Source organism: Schistocerca piceifrons, chromosome 8 (assembly GCF_021461385.2).
Source record: "Schistocerca piceifrons isolate TAMUIC-IGC-003096 chromosome 8, iqSchPice1.1, whole genome shotgun sequence".
Taxonomy (NCBI): Eukaryota; Metazoa; Arthropoda; class Insecta; order Orthoptera; family Acrididae; genus Schistocerca; species Schistocerca piceifrons.
Genome location: NC_060145.1, coordinates 377,372,781 through 377,389,954, shown reverse-complemented (window position 1 = coordinate 377,389,954; position 17,174 = coordinate 377,372,781). Strand labels below are relative to the sequence as shown.

At 45.7% G+C, this 17,174-nt stretch overlaps 1 protein-coding gene across 1 annotated transcript in view; it reads left to right on the top strand.

Moving 5' to 3' along the window:
• LOC124711817 (amino acid transporter AVT1B) overlaps positions 1-17,174 on the top strand; it is a 217,907-nt gene that overhangs the window by 190,465 nt on the left and 10,268 nt on the right. Inside the window, exons 8-9 of the mRNA XM_047242044.1 lie at positions 719-925; positions 11,159-11,432. Coding sequence (XP_047098000.1) covers positions 719-925; positions 11,159-11,432 — 481 coding nt within the window. The remainder of the gene's footprint in view (positions 1-718; positions 926-11,158; positions 11,433-17,174) is intronic.

Genomic DNA, 17,174 nt, shown 5'->3' with positions numbered 1-17,174 from the left:
ATCATGATGGTCGCATCCATGTTTGGCGACATCGCGGTGAACGCACATTGGAAGCGTGTATTCGTCATCGCCATACTGGCGTATCACCCAGCGTGATGGTATGGGGTGCCATTGGTTACAAGTCTCGGTCACCTCTTGTTCGCATTGGCAGCAGTTTGAACAGTGGACGTTACATTTCAGATGTGTTGCGAGCCGCGGCTCTACCCTTCATTCGATCCCTGCGAAACCCTACATTTCAGCAGGATAATGCACGACCGCATGTTGCAGGTCCTGTACGGGCCTTTCTGGATACAGAAAATGTTCGACTGTTGCCCTGGCCAGCGCATTCTCCAGATCTCTCACCAACTGAAAACGTCTGGTCAGTGTTGGCCGAGCAACTGGCTCGTCACAATACGCCAGTCACTGCTCTTGATGATGTGTGGTATCGTGTTGAAGCTGCATGGGCAGCTGTACCTGTACACGCCATCCAAGCTCTGTTTGACTCAATGCCCAGGCGTATCAAGCCCGTTATTACGGCCAGAGGTGGTTGTTCTGCGTACTGATTTCTCAGGATATATGCACCCAAATTGCGTGAAAATGTAATCACATGTCACTTCTAGTATAATATATTTGTGGAATGAATACCCGTTTATCATCTGCATTTCTCCTAGGTGTAGCAATTTTAATGGCCAGTAGTATAGAAGTGTGTTAGCTGTATGTGTCTTTTCTGTTTGTGCAGTGACGGGCGGCCTGTCGCTGGCGACGACGGGCGTGGTGCTGGCGCGGTTCGGTGGCGCGGCGCGCGCCAACCTGCTGCAGGGGTTCGCGTCCAGCCCGCAGCTCTACTTGGCGCTGCTGCTCGCCACGGCGCAGCTCTGCCTGGCGCTCGTGCTGTCCGCCGCGCGCTGCTTCGGCGACATCGAGGACAAGCTGGGCATGCCGCAAGGTCGGCCACCGCTGCACTGCGCTGCCGTGCCAGACTGCGGCACTGGTGTCATTGCTGCACGTGGTGCATACTGATGTGACACATGCATTCTCCACACTGATACACTATGTGATCAAAAGTATACGGAGAACTGGCTGAAAATGAGGTACACATTCGTGGCGACCTCCATCGGTAATGCTGGAATTCAGCATGGTGTTGGCCCATCCTTAGCTTTGATGACAGCTTAAATTCTCGCAGGCATACGTTCAATCATGTGCTGGAAAGTTTCTTGGGGAATGGCAGCCCATTCTTCACGGTGTGCTGCACTGGGAAGAGGTATCGATGTCGGTACGTGAGGCCTGGCACGAAGTCGGCGTTCCAAAACATCCCAAAGGTGTTCTAAAGGATTCAGGTCAGGACTCTATACAGGCCAGTCCATTACAGGGTTGTTATTGTCGTGTAACCAGTCCGCCACAGGCCCTGCATTATGAACAGGTGCTCGGTCGTGTTGAAAGATGCAATCGCCATCCCCTAATTGCTCTTCAACAGTGGGAAGAAAGAAGGTGCCTGAAACATCAATGTAGGCCTGTGCTGTGATAGTGCCACGCAAACAACAAGCGGTGCAAGCCCCCTCCATGAAAACACGACCACACCATAACACCACCGCCTCCCAATTTTACTGTTACCACATTGTGTACCGTGATTCGTCACTCCACAGAACGTTTTTCCACTGTTCAATCGTCCACCTACGCTCCTTACGCAAAGTGAGGCGTCGTTTGGTATTTATCGGCGCAATGTCTGGCTTACGAGCAGCCGCTCGACCATGAAATCCCAGTTTTCTCACCTTCCGCCTAACTGTCATAGTACTTGTAGTGGATCCTGACGTAGTTAGGAATGGTCTGGATAGATGTCTGCTTATGGCACATTACGACCTTCTTCAACTCTCTGTCAGTCAACAGACGATGTCGGCCTGTACCCTTTTGTGCTGTCCGTGTCCTTTAACGTTTCCACTTCACTACCACATCGGAAACAGTGGACCTAGGGATGTTTAGGGGTGTGGAAATCTCGCGTACAGATCTGACCACTTTCGGAGTTTGTGAGTTCCGTGGAACGTGCCATTCTGCTCTCTCACTAAGTCTAATGACCACTGAGGTCGCTGACATGGAGTGGAACCGCGCGACCGCTACAGTCGCAGGTTCGAATCCTGCCTCGGGCATGGATGCGTGTGATGTCCTTAGGTTAGTTAGGTTTAAGTAGTTCTAAGTTCTAGGGGACTGATGACCTGAGAAATTAAGTCCCATAGAGCTCAGAGCCATTTGAATATGATATGGAGTACCTGGAAGTGGGTGACGGCACAGTACACCTAATATGAAAAACGTATGTTTTTGGGGTGTCCGGATACTTTTGATCACATAGTGTTCCGCCGCGCGGGATTAGCCGAGCGGTCTGAGGCACTGCAGTCATGGACTGTGCAGCTGGTCACGGCGGAGGTTCGAGTCCTCCCTGGGGCATGGCATGGGGGTGTGTGTTTGTCCTTAGGATAATTTAAGTTAACTCGTGTGTAAGCTTAGGGACTGATGACCTTAGCAGTTAAGTCCCATAAGATTTCACACACATTTGAATATTTGAACATAGTGTTTCTACGAGGATGGGCAAAAATATGAAAACACCAAAGATACAACACATTACGACGCCGAATACGGTCTCGGAAAACGATTGACATATCGAGTCACCTCGATATGGATAAACACAGGTTCCGTATGATCTTAAATTACATCTCACACGTTCCGCCTATGTTCGACGTCATCGTGCAATAACCACTCCCAGACGGCGGTTGGTAGCTCTAGCAGTGGAAGACGGTGTTTCTGGGACGCGGGAAAACAGTGCAGTCCTTGTCTTAATGCGGAAACAGAGCGATTTACCTTACGTCCAAAACGGCATGATCATTGGCTTTCGGGCCAAGGGTGGAAACATTTCCGAAATGGCAAAGTTTGCAAACTGATCGCGTGCCGCCGTCGTTAAGTTGTGCATGGTAAAGTGGCACTGTCCAAACCGACGGCGAGTCAACTGTGGTACACCATGGGCCTTTCACGATAGGGGTGAAGGACGTCTGTGGAGATGTGCATGGTCGAACAGACATGCAGCTGTTGAGCAACTGACAGCCCAGATGAACCAATGGTCTACCAACACTCTCTCCAAAAGGCCCATTCAGCAAACGTTGCTACGTATGGCCATCCGCAACAGACGCCTTGTTCATGCACACATGCTGACTGCTGTTCATCAGTGAGAAACGCTGCTGATGCTCACTGAATGGTGATATCCACAGATATCATGTTTGGTGCGTGTGGCCCTGCAACAGTCTTTGGAACGTTCCAGGGTGGATGAGGGAGCGTTACGGTCTGGGAAACATTTTTGTGGCATTCCCTGGTTGGTCATTCTGGAAGGGGGAGTGGATCAACACAAATATGTATCTATTCTTGGGCACCATGTCTACAGTTACATGAAGTTTGTTTTTCCTCGATACGATGGCGTGTCAGTTGAACAATGCAAAGTGTGACACAGTTCTCAGGGTAAGCGCTTGGATCAAACAGCACGACGATTAGTTTACCGTACTCCGTTGACCAGGAAACTCAGGAGACATAAACGCAGTCGAGAATCTCTGGGACTAACTCGATCGAGCTGTTTGTTCCATGGATCCTCAAGTGAGTCATCTACCGCAGCTGGCCACGGCACTGGAATCACCAAGTTCCACCTCCCTGTCTGTATCTTCCAGAAACTCATTCACTCTATCTGTACGTCTCGCAACGACCCGCATTTCAAAAGTGATTACTCAGGCTTTTGACAGGTCGTCGCATTAATGTCTATGGACAGTGTATAACATTCACCCAGCAAAGAAGTGGCGAGCTGTGGTAATGATGATAGAGGTGGTAAGCGATCACGCACCCTTCTCTGCAAAGTAGATCACAAAGACTCAATAGTATTGAGATGTCGTGACGACAATGGCCAAGGGGTATGGGACAATTCGTCCTCGTGCTAACAAAAACAGTCCTGGACAATGTGAGATGTGTGAACAGCAGCTCTGACATCTTGGAACACAGCATGTACATTGCGGAGCAAACATTGTAGTATGGGATGGAGCTGATCAGCCAAAATGGTCACATAATCCTTGGAAGTAATGCGATCTTGCGTAGTACTCATGAGGCCCACGGACTACCACAGTATGGCAGCACAAATCACCACTACAACCCCGCCATATTTCACTCTTGGTTCCTAAACTCGGCCAGACGTTGGAAACAGTGTGAAACAAGACTCTTCCGACCAAACGACTTTCTTCCATCGTCACATAGTCCAAGTTTTATGGCTTCGGCACCACGTTTTCCTGTTACGGGCATTTGCTTCACAGATGAGTGATTTTGGAATTCCATCTCTCCCTGCGATTCCACCTTTCGTTTTGTTTTGGTGCTGACAGAAATCGCGAGTGCGATATTCAGTTCTGCAGTGGCTTTTACAGCCGTCATCCTCTTGTTTTCCGTCACAGTCCTCTTCAATTATCGTGTCACGATAACTTAACACACACTTTCGTCCTCGTCCTCGGATGACGATTTTCCGCCTCCCTTGTATTCCATGTAAATCCTCGATAGGGTGTGTCTTGAGATACCAGACACTTTGTCTCCCTTGGTTACGGAAGTACCCTCCATAGGAGCACCAACAATTTCCCCATCTCGAATGCACTAAGCTGTTTCATAAGGCACTCAACACGCGTCAGGACACTGTTTCTGAGCATGACTGACGCTTGCAAAGCATTGAGGACATTGCGCTGCTGCGATTCATGGTTCAATACACGCTTGCCCAGCACCTGCATTTATTTTCAAGGTTGCATTTCTAGCCGTGTTTCCACATTTTTATCCAATCCCTGTACATCTATTTTCTCTAAACAGTTGTGTACAGCTTTAGTTTATCTAAAGAAGGACATCAACGAAAGACTAAAAGGTTTTGCAACATATGTATAATGATTCACTGGCACTTTTCAGCCACGAGACCACTTTTAATTCTCGGACTAGCATTCTATCATGTACAAAAAAGATTACTAGCCGTCAGTTATGTAATTTTAAGACTGTGTGCCTCACAATTAGTAAATATTTAAAAAATCTCGGGATTCATCGCCAAGAACTGCTGATAAACATTTCTTTACTGTAGAATCAGTTTCGTGTCTACAGATCAACAGGTATCACGAAATATTTACACCTTACAAGGAGATAAATATCAATGTCATCGTCACTGTACTCAATTACTAATATGTATTACGTCGTCAGTTGTAAAATGAGCCAGACATTGCTCTCCTGCATTTATACTAACAGGAAAGTCCGCAGCTCGTGGTCGTGCGGTAGCGTTCTCGCTTCCCACGCCCGGGTTCCCGGGTTCGATTCCCGGCGGGGCCAGAGATTTTCTCTGCCTCGTGATGACTGGATGTTGTATGGTGTCCTTAGGTTAGTTAGGTTTCAGTAGTTCTAAGTTCAAGGGGACTGATGACCATAGATGTTAAGTCCCGTAGTGCTCAGAGCCATTTGAACCATTTTGAACTAACAGAAAATAATAAAGTCACGAAGGGAAGCAGTCTACATACTGATGAGAGCGGAGGGTACGCGGATGTAACGGGGGAAGGCCCTAATAGCGGGTACAGTGGGACGTGCCCTCCGTCATACACTTCATAATGGTTTGCAGAGTACAGATGTAGATGTGGATGCAGATTTTGAGGAGACCACGTTTAGAACACTACCGCGAACCATTATTGTGTACTGCTCGTATGTTAGGGATCGCCAACAGGTCGGATTAAAGGAAAACATCGAAGCAATCCAAAGGTGGGCTAGTAGATTTGTTACCGGTAGGTTCGATCAACACGCGAGTATTACGGAAATGCTTTGGGAACTCGAATGCCAATCCCTGGACGGAAGAAAACGGTACTGAGAAACTTTAGAGAACCGGCAATGGAAGCTGGCTGTACAAAACGACTCTGCTGCCGCCAAGCTGTAGGACTGCGAAAACAAGAGAAATAAGGGCTTGTATAAAATGGTTCAAATGGCTCTAAGCACTATGGGACTTAACATCTGACGTCATCAGTCCCTAAACTTAGAACTACTTAAACCTAACCAAGCTAAGGACATCTCACACATCCATGCCCGAGGCAGGATTCGAACCTGCGACCGTAGCAGCAGTGCGGTTCCGGACTGAAGCGCCTAGAACCGCTCGGTCACAGTGGCCGGCAAGGGCTTGTATAATCTGTCGTTTTTTCCTCTCTCTATCTGCGGGTGGAAGAAGAAGGGAAATTACTAGTAGTGCTATGTGCTATCTACATCTACATCTACATCCATACTCCGCAAGCCACCTGACGGTGTGTGGCGGAGCGTACTTTGAGAACCTCTATCGGTTCTCCCTTCTATTCCAGTCTCGTATTGTTCGAGGAAAGAAAGATTGTCGGTATGCCTCTGTGTGGGCTCTAATCTCTCTGATTTTATCCTCATGGTCTCTTCGCGAGATATACGTAGGAGGGAGCAATACAGGGTGAGTCACCTAACATTACCGCTGGATATATTTCGTAAACCACATCAATTACTGACGAATCGATTCCACAGACCGAACGTGAGGAGAGGTGATAGTGTAACTGGTTAATACAAACCATAAAAAAAATGCACGGTAGTATGTTTTTTAACACAAACCTACGTTTTTGTAAATGGAACCCCGTTAGTTTTGTTAGCACATCTGAACATATAAACAAATACGTAATCAGTGTCGTTTGTTGCATTGTAAAATGTTAATTACATCCGCAGATATTGTAACCTAAAGTTGACGCTTGAGTAGCACTCCCTCCGCTGTTCGATCGTGTGTATCGGAGAGCACCGAATTACGTAGGGATCCAAATGGAACGGTGATGGACCTTAGGTACAGAAGAGACTGGAACAGCACATTACGTCCACATGCTAACACCTTTTTATTGTTTTTTTTCACTGACGCACATGTACATTACCATGAGGGGTGAGGTACACGTACACACGTGGTTTCCGTTTTCAATTACGGAGTGGAATAGAGTGTGTCCCGACATGTCAGGCCAATAGATGTTCAATGTGGTGGCCATCATTTGCTGCACACAATTGCAATCTCTGGCGTAATGAATGTCGTACACGCCGCAGTACATCTGGTGTAATGACGCCGCAGGCTGCCACAATACGTTGTTTCATATCCTCTGGGGTTGTAGGCACAGCACGTTACACATTTTCCTTTAACGTACCCCACAGAAAGAAGTCCAGAGGTGTAAGATCAGGAGAAAGGGCTGGCCAATTTATGCACGTCCTATGAAACGCCCGTCGAACATCCTGTCAAGGGTCAGCCTAGTGTTAATTGCGGAATGTGCAGGTGCACCATCATGCTGATACCACATACGTCGACGCGTTTCCAGTGGGACATTTTCGAGCAAGTTTGGCAGATCATTCTGTAGAAACGCGATGTATGTTGCAGCTGTTTGGGCCCCTGCAATGAAGTGAGGACCAATGAGGTGGTCACCAATGATTCCGCACCATACATTTACAGTCCACGGTCGCTGTCGCTCTACCTGTCCTAGCCAGCGAGGATTGTCCACGGACCAGTAATGCATGTTCCGTAGATTCACTGCCCCGTGGTTTGTGAAACCCGCTTCATCGGTAAACAGGTAGAGCTGTAACGCATTCTCTGTTAATGCCCATTGACAGAATTGCACTCGATGATTAAAGTCATCACCATGTAATTGCTGATGTAGCGACACATGAAACGGGTGAAAGCGGTGACGATGCAGTATGCGCATGACACTACTTTGACACAGTCCACCGGCTCTCGCCATGTCCCGTGTACTCATGTGTGGGTTCATGGCAACAGCAGCTAACACACCAACTGCACCCGCTTCTCCTGTGACGGGCCTGTTACGGACCCGTTTGCGTGCTACTACCATACCTGTTGCATACAGTTGGCGGTAAATGTTTTGCAATGTGCGGCACGTTGGACGCTCTCTGTCCGGGTACCGTTCTGCATACACCCTGCAGGCTTCAGCTGCATTTCGTCGACGCTCGCCATAGATGAGTATCATCTCCGCATTTTCAGAGTTCGAATACACCATGGTCACAGTTCTTACAACACTACACTATCTCAGACGTCTGGTAACACGGTGTACTATAGTCGGTCTGCGTACGGAGACGAATGCAGAATAACAATAGCAGCAAGCGCTACATGCGGACACTGCGACAGCTAGACCAAACCACAACAGTGCACTAAAGCCACACTCGTAAACACGGTCGTCATCGTAAACATGTCCCTGCAGATGCTGCAGGCCGTGGCCCGTGTTTGATACAACACGCAACTGAACGTCGGAGGTTTCAAGCGTCAACTTTAGGTTACAATATCTCCGGATGTAATTAACATTTTACAATGCAACAAACGGCACTGATTACGTATTTGTTTATATGTTCAGATGTGCCAGCAAAACTAACGTGGTTCTATTTAATAAAACGTAGGCTAGTGATAAAAAACATACTTCCGTGCATTTTTGTATGGTTTGTATTAAACAATTACACTAGCCCCTCTCCTCACGTTCGGTCTGTGGAATCGGTTCGTCAGTATTTGATGTGGTTTACGAAATATATCCAGCGGTAACGTTAGATGACTCACCCTGTATACTGCTTGATTCCTGGGTGAAGGTATGTTCTCGAAACTTCAACAAAAGCCCGTACCGAGCTACTGAGCGTCTCTCCTGCAGAGTCTTCCACTGAAGTTTATCTGTCATCTCCGTAACGCTTTCGTGGTTACTAAATGATCCTGTAACGAAGCGCGCTGCTCTACGTTGGATCTTTTCTATCTCTTCTATCAACCCTATCACACCGGTGAGCAGTATTAAAGCAGTGGGCGAAAAAGTGTACTGTAACCTACTTCCTTTGTTTGCGGACTGTATTTCCTTAGGATACTTCCAATGAATCTCAGTCTGGCATCTGCTTTACCGACGATTAATTTTATATGCTGATTCCATTAAAATCACGCCTAATGCCTACTACCAGATAATTTATGGAATTGACTGCTTCCAGTTGCTGACCTGCTATATTGTAGCTAAATGATAAAGGATCTTTTTTTGTGTGTATTCGCAGCACATTACACTTGTCAATTGCCATTCCCTGCACCATGCGTCAGTTCGTTGCAGGTCCTCCTGCATTTCAGTACAATTTTCCATTGTTACAACCTCTCGATATACTACAGCATCATGCGTAAAAAGCCTCAGTGAACTTCTCATGTTATCCACAAAGTTATTTATATATATCGTGAATAGCAACGGTCCTACGACACTCCCCTGCGGCACACCTGAAATCACTCTTACTTCGGAAGACTTCTCTCCATTGAGAATGACATACTGCGTTCTGTTATCTAGGAACTCTTCAATCCAATCACACAATTGGTCTGCTAATCCATATGCTCTTACTTTGTCCATTAAAAGACTACTGCCGTTGATGGCCAGTTGGTACCACTCACACACTTTCACACATGTATGAATATACACTGTTATGAAGAAACTTCGCCAGCATCCAGTACACGTGGAGCCAGCTGGCTATCACAACGGCAGCAGACAGATGGATGCCAACAACAAAAGCCGCCCAAGCTGTCGCAAGCCAGCACCCAGCATCACGCCTGAAACAGCCATGCAGCCTCCAGAAAACCATCTGGAGATGAGCCCGGAAAGGCTGGAAAACCGGGTCATAGAATCGATAAATAACTATTCAAAAAACTGACTGGTTGTTGTTTCCTGTATTTAAATTTAAATACTTCGATAACTACTGAGTGGAGAGAAGTCTTCCGAAGTAAGAGTGATTTCAGGTGTGCCACAGGGGAGTGTCATAGGACCGTTGCTATTCACAATATACGTAAATGACATTGTGGATGACATCGGAAGTTCACTGAGGCTTTTTGCAGATGATGCTGTGGTGTATCGAGAGGTTGTAAGAATGGAAAATTGTACTGAGATGCAGGAGGATCTGCAGCGAATTGACGCATGGTACAGGGAATGGCAATTGAATCTCAATGTAGACAAGTGTAATGTGCTGCGAATGCATAGGAAGATAGATCCCTTATCATTTAGCTACAAAATAGCAGGTCAGCAACTGGAAGCAGTTAATTCCATAAATTACCTGGGAGTAGGCATTAGGAGTGATTTAAAATGGAATGAGCATATAAAGTTGATCGTCGGTAAAGCAGATGGCAGACTGAGACTCATTGGAAGAATCCTAAGGAAATGCAATCCGAAAACAAAGGAAGTAGGTTACAGTACGCTTGTTCGCCCACTGCTTGAATACCGCTCAGCAATGTGGGATCCGTACCAGATAGGGTTGATAGAAGAGATAGAGAAGATCCAACAGAGAGTAGCGCGCTTCGTTACAGGATCATTTAGCAATCGGGAAAGCGTTACGGAGATGATAAACTCCAGTGGAAGACTCTGCAGGAGAGACGCTCAATAGCTCGGTACGGGCTTTTGTTAAAGTTTCGAGAACATACCTTCACCTCTAGGCGCTTCAGTCTGGAACCGCGCGACCGCTACGGTCGCAGGTTCGAATCCTGCCTCGGACATGGATGTGTGTGATGTCATTAGGTTAGTTAGGTTTAAGTAGTTCTAGGGGACTGATGACCTCAGTTGTCATGTCCCATAGTGCTCAGAGCCAGAGCCATACCTTCACCGAAGAGCCAAGCATTATATTGCTCCCTCCTACGTACACCTCGTGAAGAGACCATGAGGATAAAATCAGAGAGATAAGAGCCCACACAGAGGCATACCGACAATCCTTCTTTCCACGAAAAATACGAGACTGGAATAAAGGGAAAACTGATAGAGGTACTCAATGTACCCTCCGCCACACACCGTCAGGTGGCTTGCGGAGTATGGATGTAGATGTAGATGTAACTGTAGAGTGCATAGTACAAACCTGAAGAAGATACCGCTTGTCTTTGCTACTTTTTTTTTAAACTGTAAAGAGACTTCATGGGCATCTTGTATACTTAACTTGTTAGGTAAGACTTTGTAGAGGTAGACGTACAACAGGACTAATAATTTTTTGATGGTTGGAACACCGACAACTGGGTGGCTTGAGGATTTTGTAGATAACCGTGAACGAATATCTGTCCGCAGACGCCTTAGCTCGCGGACACGAGTGTGTGTGGTGAAGCCCACGGTGAGAGAGCGCTCATCCTGTGCGGCAGGTTTCGGGTGGCAGCGCGCGCTGCTGCGCACGGCACTAGTCGGTCTGGCGGTGCTGGCGGCGGAGGGCGTGCCGCGCTTCGACCTGCTGATGGGGCTGGTGGGCGGCTCTCTGACGGGCCCGCTCATGCTGCTGCTGCCGCCGCTCGTGTACGCGCGCCTGCGCACCATGCAGGACCAGGCGCGACGCGTCCCGGCGCCCGACTACACCGCCACCGACGACAGCGTCGACGAGACGCTGCCGCCGAGTCTGCCACCTGTCGGCACTGCCGAGAGGTCAGTAGAGCCAACACCACCTGGACTACAGGCCTGCGCGCACACTCGTGACGTCACATACTGATGGCCGGATCAGTATCGGAACGCTCCTGTTAAGCACTCTGCAGCTGTACGAACTTTACGAGTTGTAGAGCTGAGACCGCATAGGGATTCTCGTGCTTTCCTCTTATACATGGCCTTGTAATGAAGGTATGGAAATTTATATCATTGCGTAAAGTAACTGAACAAAACTGCCCTATTTTATTTCAAAATGTAAAATTATTTTGACGATTTGCGTTAAATACGCATTTCCATGCTTGAATACAGACTAATTTTAAATTCCGTCTTTTACCTCAGGAGCTACGTTTTCTTGCAGTAAAAAATCGGCAATATGCAACAACAAGCAGACGTTTTCGTTTTTAAATAAAGCAGCTGCAGCTCCTACAGTATTTAAGAACGTGTTTCCCCGGTTATTTTCGTAAATTTTCCTCTCCACTTCAAAATTTGCTGACCTCACACGAAGCTCACATCATTCGACGAAATGGAGCACCTCCTGACAGCCGGCCGGTGTGGCCGACCGGTTCTAGGCGCTTCAGTCCGGAACCGTGCGACTGCTACGTCGCAAGTTCGAATCCTGCCTCGGGCATGGATGTGTGTGATGTCCTTAGGTTAGGTAGGTTTAAGTAGTTCTAAGTTCTAGGGGCTGATGACCTCAGCAGTTAAGTCCCATAGTGCTCAGAGCCATTTGAACCATTTGAACCTCTGGACATAATATTTAATAAATCAAAACAACCCGAAAAAATATTTAATTTCCCTGTTTCTCCAGAACTTTAGAACCTTAAACATGAAAAGATTGTTTCCCCTATATCCTTGACTGAAATTCGTGTCACAGAGTGCTGTTGATTTAATCACAATGCACTTATCTCGAAATTCTGCTTTATATACTGCCTAATCTGTCGAACACTGAATTCATTAAAACAATTTTCTAAGGTAGTTTACTCAAATTGAAATTATTTCCGAATAGCTGTATACGTAAAACTGAACAAAATCATTCTGTAGCTCTCCCAAATAAAAGTGCTGGAAACTCAATAATCTGGTAGGAATGATAAGGAATACTAAACATTTTCGAGTCACACTAATTAATATAACTAATCTGTGTGACAATACTTGCAAATATGAGAGACATTTCACAGCCAGCTTAGCATTAACCTCGCAGCAATGGTCCAGCATTAAGAAACAAATGATACTGCTACATGATAAATAACTGCTTTTAAAAACAAGTGGCAAATGTGGTGCAATGGAAACAAATAACGCCCTATAAATTTTTTATCACTTACTTACCCTTGAATTATGCGTAGACACAAATTCCTGTCTGGGAATAGGTGCAATCCAGCTATTTGTCAACTTCACACTTTTGGGAAATCGAAACATGTGCACTTTCATGCCTTTTTGGGATTTATAATTTCCCTGGCAAAAAGGAACGCAACACTTGTATCCCATACTTCGATGAACTGTAGGCGAATACTGTATGAAATCTATATCAGTTTCACGTGGCGCACACTTTCAACACAACATACGCGTCAACAGGACTGCCGACTAAAGATAAGATGGCCAACAGTATGTGACGTCACGTGCCAATATGGCCGCTGCGCGTAGGCCTTGAAGGCTTAGAAGGCTTTGGTAGAGCGCTGCCGGCACGCGGACGATCCGCGTGGTCTACACCGGGGAGAGAGAGGGCGAATTAACTTCTCGTGGCTCGACGGAAGCTGCCGAATATGACCGATGCTGCCTCTCCTAATGGCACAGCCGACTACAGTTTGCGCTGACGTTATGCGCTTCGGTTTCTCCCAACTGCACGTGCTTTGCGATGTAGATGTTCCTTTCTTCAGTCGAAACACTGGTCTGATGAAGCTCTCCATGCTGGTCTGTCCTGTGCAAGCGTCTTCATCTCGGCCTAACTGCCTGCTTCTGTATCCAAGCTTTGGTCTCCCTATACAATTTTTACTCACCACAATTCCTTCCACTATCAAACTGGCGATTGTTTATTCCCTCAGGATGTGTCCTATCAATCCATTCCTTTTTAATTCAAGCTGTATCATAATTTTCTTTCTCCCACGATTTGATTCAGGATCTTCTCACTTGTTATTTGATCTATCCATCTAATCCCCAGCGTTCTTCTGTATCACCACAATTCAAAAGCTTCTTTTTTTTTTTACTTGAACTGTTTATCGTCCATACTCTAGACAAATACCTTCAGAAAAGACACCCCACCACTTAAATTTATGCAAATTGAAGGTGGAGGGAGGAGAAAGGAAAGGAAAGGGAAGAAACTACTGAAGTCAGCTACAGCAGAACTTTATGCGGAATCAGCGCGACGAGTGAAAATGTGTACCGGACTGGGATTCGAATTCAGGATCGCCTGCTTATTAGGGAGTTGCATTAGCGAATGCGTGCTAAGAAAGTCTGCGCATTTGCAGTTAACACTGAGTCCAAACGAAACAGCCGTCAACGCAACTCCCTAGTAACAGAATAACTCATCTACTTACTTTTAGTTTCTCATTTTCTGATCTAATTCCTACGGCCTTTCACTTAATTTGGTTACACTCCATTACTTGTGTTTTACTTTTTCTGATGTTTATCATATAGCCTATTTTCAAGACACAATTCGTTTAACTCATCTGCTCTTCCAAATCCTTTGCCATCTCTGATAGAATTACAACGAAATCGGCGAACCTTAGAGATTTTATTTCCTCACAATATACTTTAATTCAGTCTCTACATTTCCTCTTGGTTTCCTTTACTGTTTGCTAAATGTACAGACTGAATAATATCGGAGATAGGCTACAACCATGCCTCGCTTCCTTCTCAACTATGGCCACCCTTTCATATCCTTCAACTCTTATAACTGTAGTGTGGTTGCTCGTCAAAGTAGGGCTCGGCAAGCACGAAGACATTCAGTACAAACTCGCACCGTTTGCAGTTGGGCATTGTGTTTCTGAAATGTAAGCCCAGGATGGTCTGTCATGAAGGGCAGCAAAATAGGACTTTGATATCGTCGACCGGCCGCTTTGCTGTAAAGCTGCCGCAGATGACAGCCAGAGAGATCCAACTATGAAATGGAATGGACCCCAGACTCCTGGTTGTAGAGCCGTATGGCGCGTGGCATTCAGGTTCATATCCTACTGCTGTCCTGGACGTTTTCAGAGACGTCTTCGGCCTAGAATTTCATTGACTGAAATAGAAAGATTAAAACAATTTAGATTCACAAGTAGACGGAATATAGTGATAATGACATTAACATACGTATGAACCATAAAAGCGCCTACAGATACCTGAGATAAGCGTGTAAGACAGATACACAACAGGCAGCCTTGAAATACCCAAACTGGGATGCTGAATTGAACAGCAGACAGGACGCTAGACGTGTCTTGAGACGGTCTCCGTGGTGTCTTCGACCTGTAATCTCATTGACTGGAGTAGAATTGTCTTCAATGGTGAGTTTCACTTCGAACTGAGCTCCGACGACCAGCGAAGACGTGTCTGGAGACGCCCCAGACAGTGATGGGGTACAAACCTGACCAGGAGTGATGGTCTAGAGTGCCACTTCTTCTCATAGCAGGATCCATTTAGTTGTCATCCACCGCATCCTTACAGCACAGCGGTACATCGATGATGTTTTTCACCCCGTTTTGTCGCCTTTCATGGCAAGCCATCCTGCGCTTACATTTCAGCAAGATAATGCCTGCCCCAACAGGATGAGAGTTTCTACTGCTTGTCTTCGTGTCTGGGAAACATTAGCTTGCCTAACAAAGTCGCCAGATCTCTCCCCACTCGAGATCGCTTGGATTATTATGTGCGGGGCACTCCTAGCAGCTCGGGATTTTAACGATGTAACGCGCCAGTTGGACAATATTTGGCACGCTCACCCTCAGGAGGAAATTCAACAAATCTGTCAATCAATACCAAACCGCACAACTGCTTGCATAAAGACCGAGCTGGACCAACTCACTTTTGACTAGCTCAGTTTGTGAAACTCTATCCGTTGAATAAATCATCCAATTTTTCTGAGACTGTACTCATTTCTTTGTTTGTACATGTACATCATATCTACCAGTCCCCGTCGCATTCTGATAATTTGAGTAATTCCTTCGTAGTTCGTCATTTTTTTGGTTTTGTTTTGAAGCGTAATTCTATGGTGCCTTCAGAAACTCTTACGAGTAAAGTGGCGGGACCAATGTTTTAGTAGTCACGGTGTAACGTGCCAGAAAGACGATAAATTACTTCGCCTTGAGTACTTCAGCTCCGATAACAGTATATCGATGGTAAAAGTGATACAGAAAAATCGGGACATGTTGTTGACGCCAGTACGTGAACTGAAGATAACAGAGTATCAAAAAATTGCTTCATATTACTATAAAATAATCGAGACTAAAAGTTTTGAAAAGAAAGGAAGAAATGGGCAGAAGTTTCCAGTACGGTGGAGCTTGATTTGTATAATATGAACCTCTTTTCTTGTTTTTTTGGGTTCGTTAAGTGACAGTCTAATTTATTTGTAGCTCTAAAACAAATAGGATTGGTTGCGTACGGGAGTATTCATTCGTTAAAACGAAAGCTGCAGTGAGCATGTTTGTCAGAGCTAAAATTTTCTTCATGTATTTTGTCTCTGATGCCTTCAGAATTTCGTGGAGTGCACTCCAGTTGACATTATCAAATGCTTTCTTTAAATGTATAGATGACATATACATAGGTTTGCCTTTCTTCAACCTACGAGTATCTGCTAGGATAAGTCGTAAGGGCGGTGCTGATTCACATGTTCCTAGATTTCTCCAGAACAGGTTGACGTCTACCAGTTTTGGCATTTTTCTCTAAATAATCTCTGTCAACATTCTGCAACCATAACTTACGAAACTGATGGTTCGGTAGCATTCAAACGTGTCATCACATGCTGTCTTTGTAATTAACATTACTACATTCTCCCTAAAGTTGAGGATATTTCGCCTCTCTCACATTTCTTACAGACCAAGTGGGCAGATGAAGTAATTCCGTCGTGTCTGGCTCACACAAGAATGCCAACAATTCTGAGAGAATCTCGTCTACAAAAGGGGCCTCGTTTCCGCTTATGTCTTTCAGTGCGCTATACAATTTTTTTTGGCAGTATCATGTCTCCCATGTCATATTCGCCTGCTTGCTCTTCTCTGTCTGTAATATGGTCCTCAAGATTGTTTACCTCAGGTAGGTCCTCTATATAATCGTTCAGTTGCATCGCTCAGCTCTTTGCTGCGTACTGCTTGCCCGGTGAGCTCTTCATATTTATACAACTGCTCCTTACTCCAAAGATCTCTTTAATTTTCTTGTACACGACATCTATCTTTGCCCTAGATATGCAGTCTTGCATTTGTCGTCTAGCCTTTCCTGATCAACTAGTTTGCACTTTTTGTTAATATCATTTTCAGACGACTGTATTTCCTTTCATCTGCTTTGCTTGCTACATTTTTGTATATTTTCTCCTTCCGCCAGTTAAACTCAATATCTCACATGTTTTCCAGGGATTTCCACTAATTCTTTTCCTTTACCTATATGATCCTCGGCTGCCTTCATTATTTCATTTTTCAAAGTTACCCGTTTGTCTTCTGTTGCATACCTTTTTTCCTGTTTCGGTATAACGTTACCTAACGCTCCCTCAGAAGCTGTCAACAATCTCTGGTCCCTCTGCTTAATTTTCTGTCTTTCTGCAGCGTCTTACAGTCAGCAGTTCACAAAGAA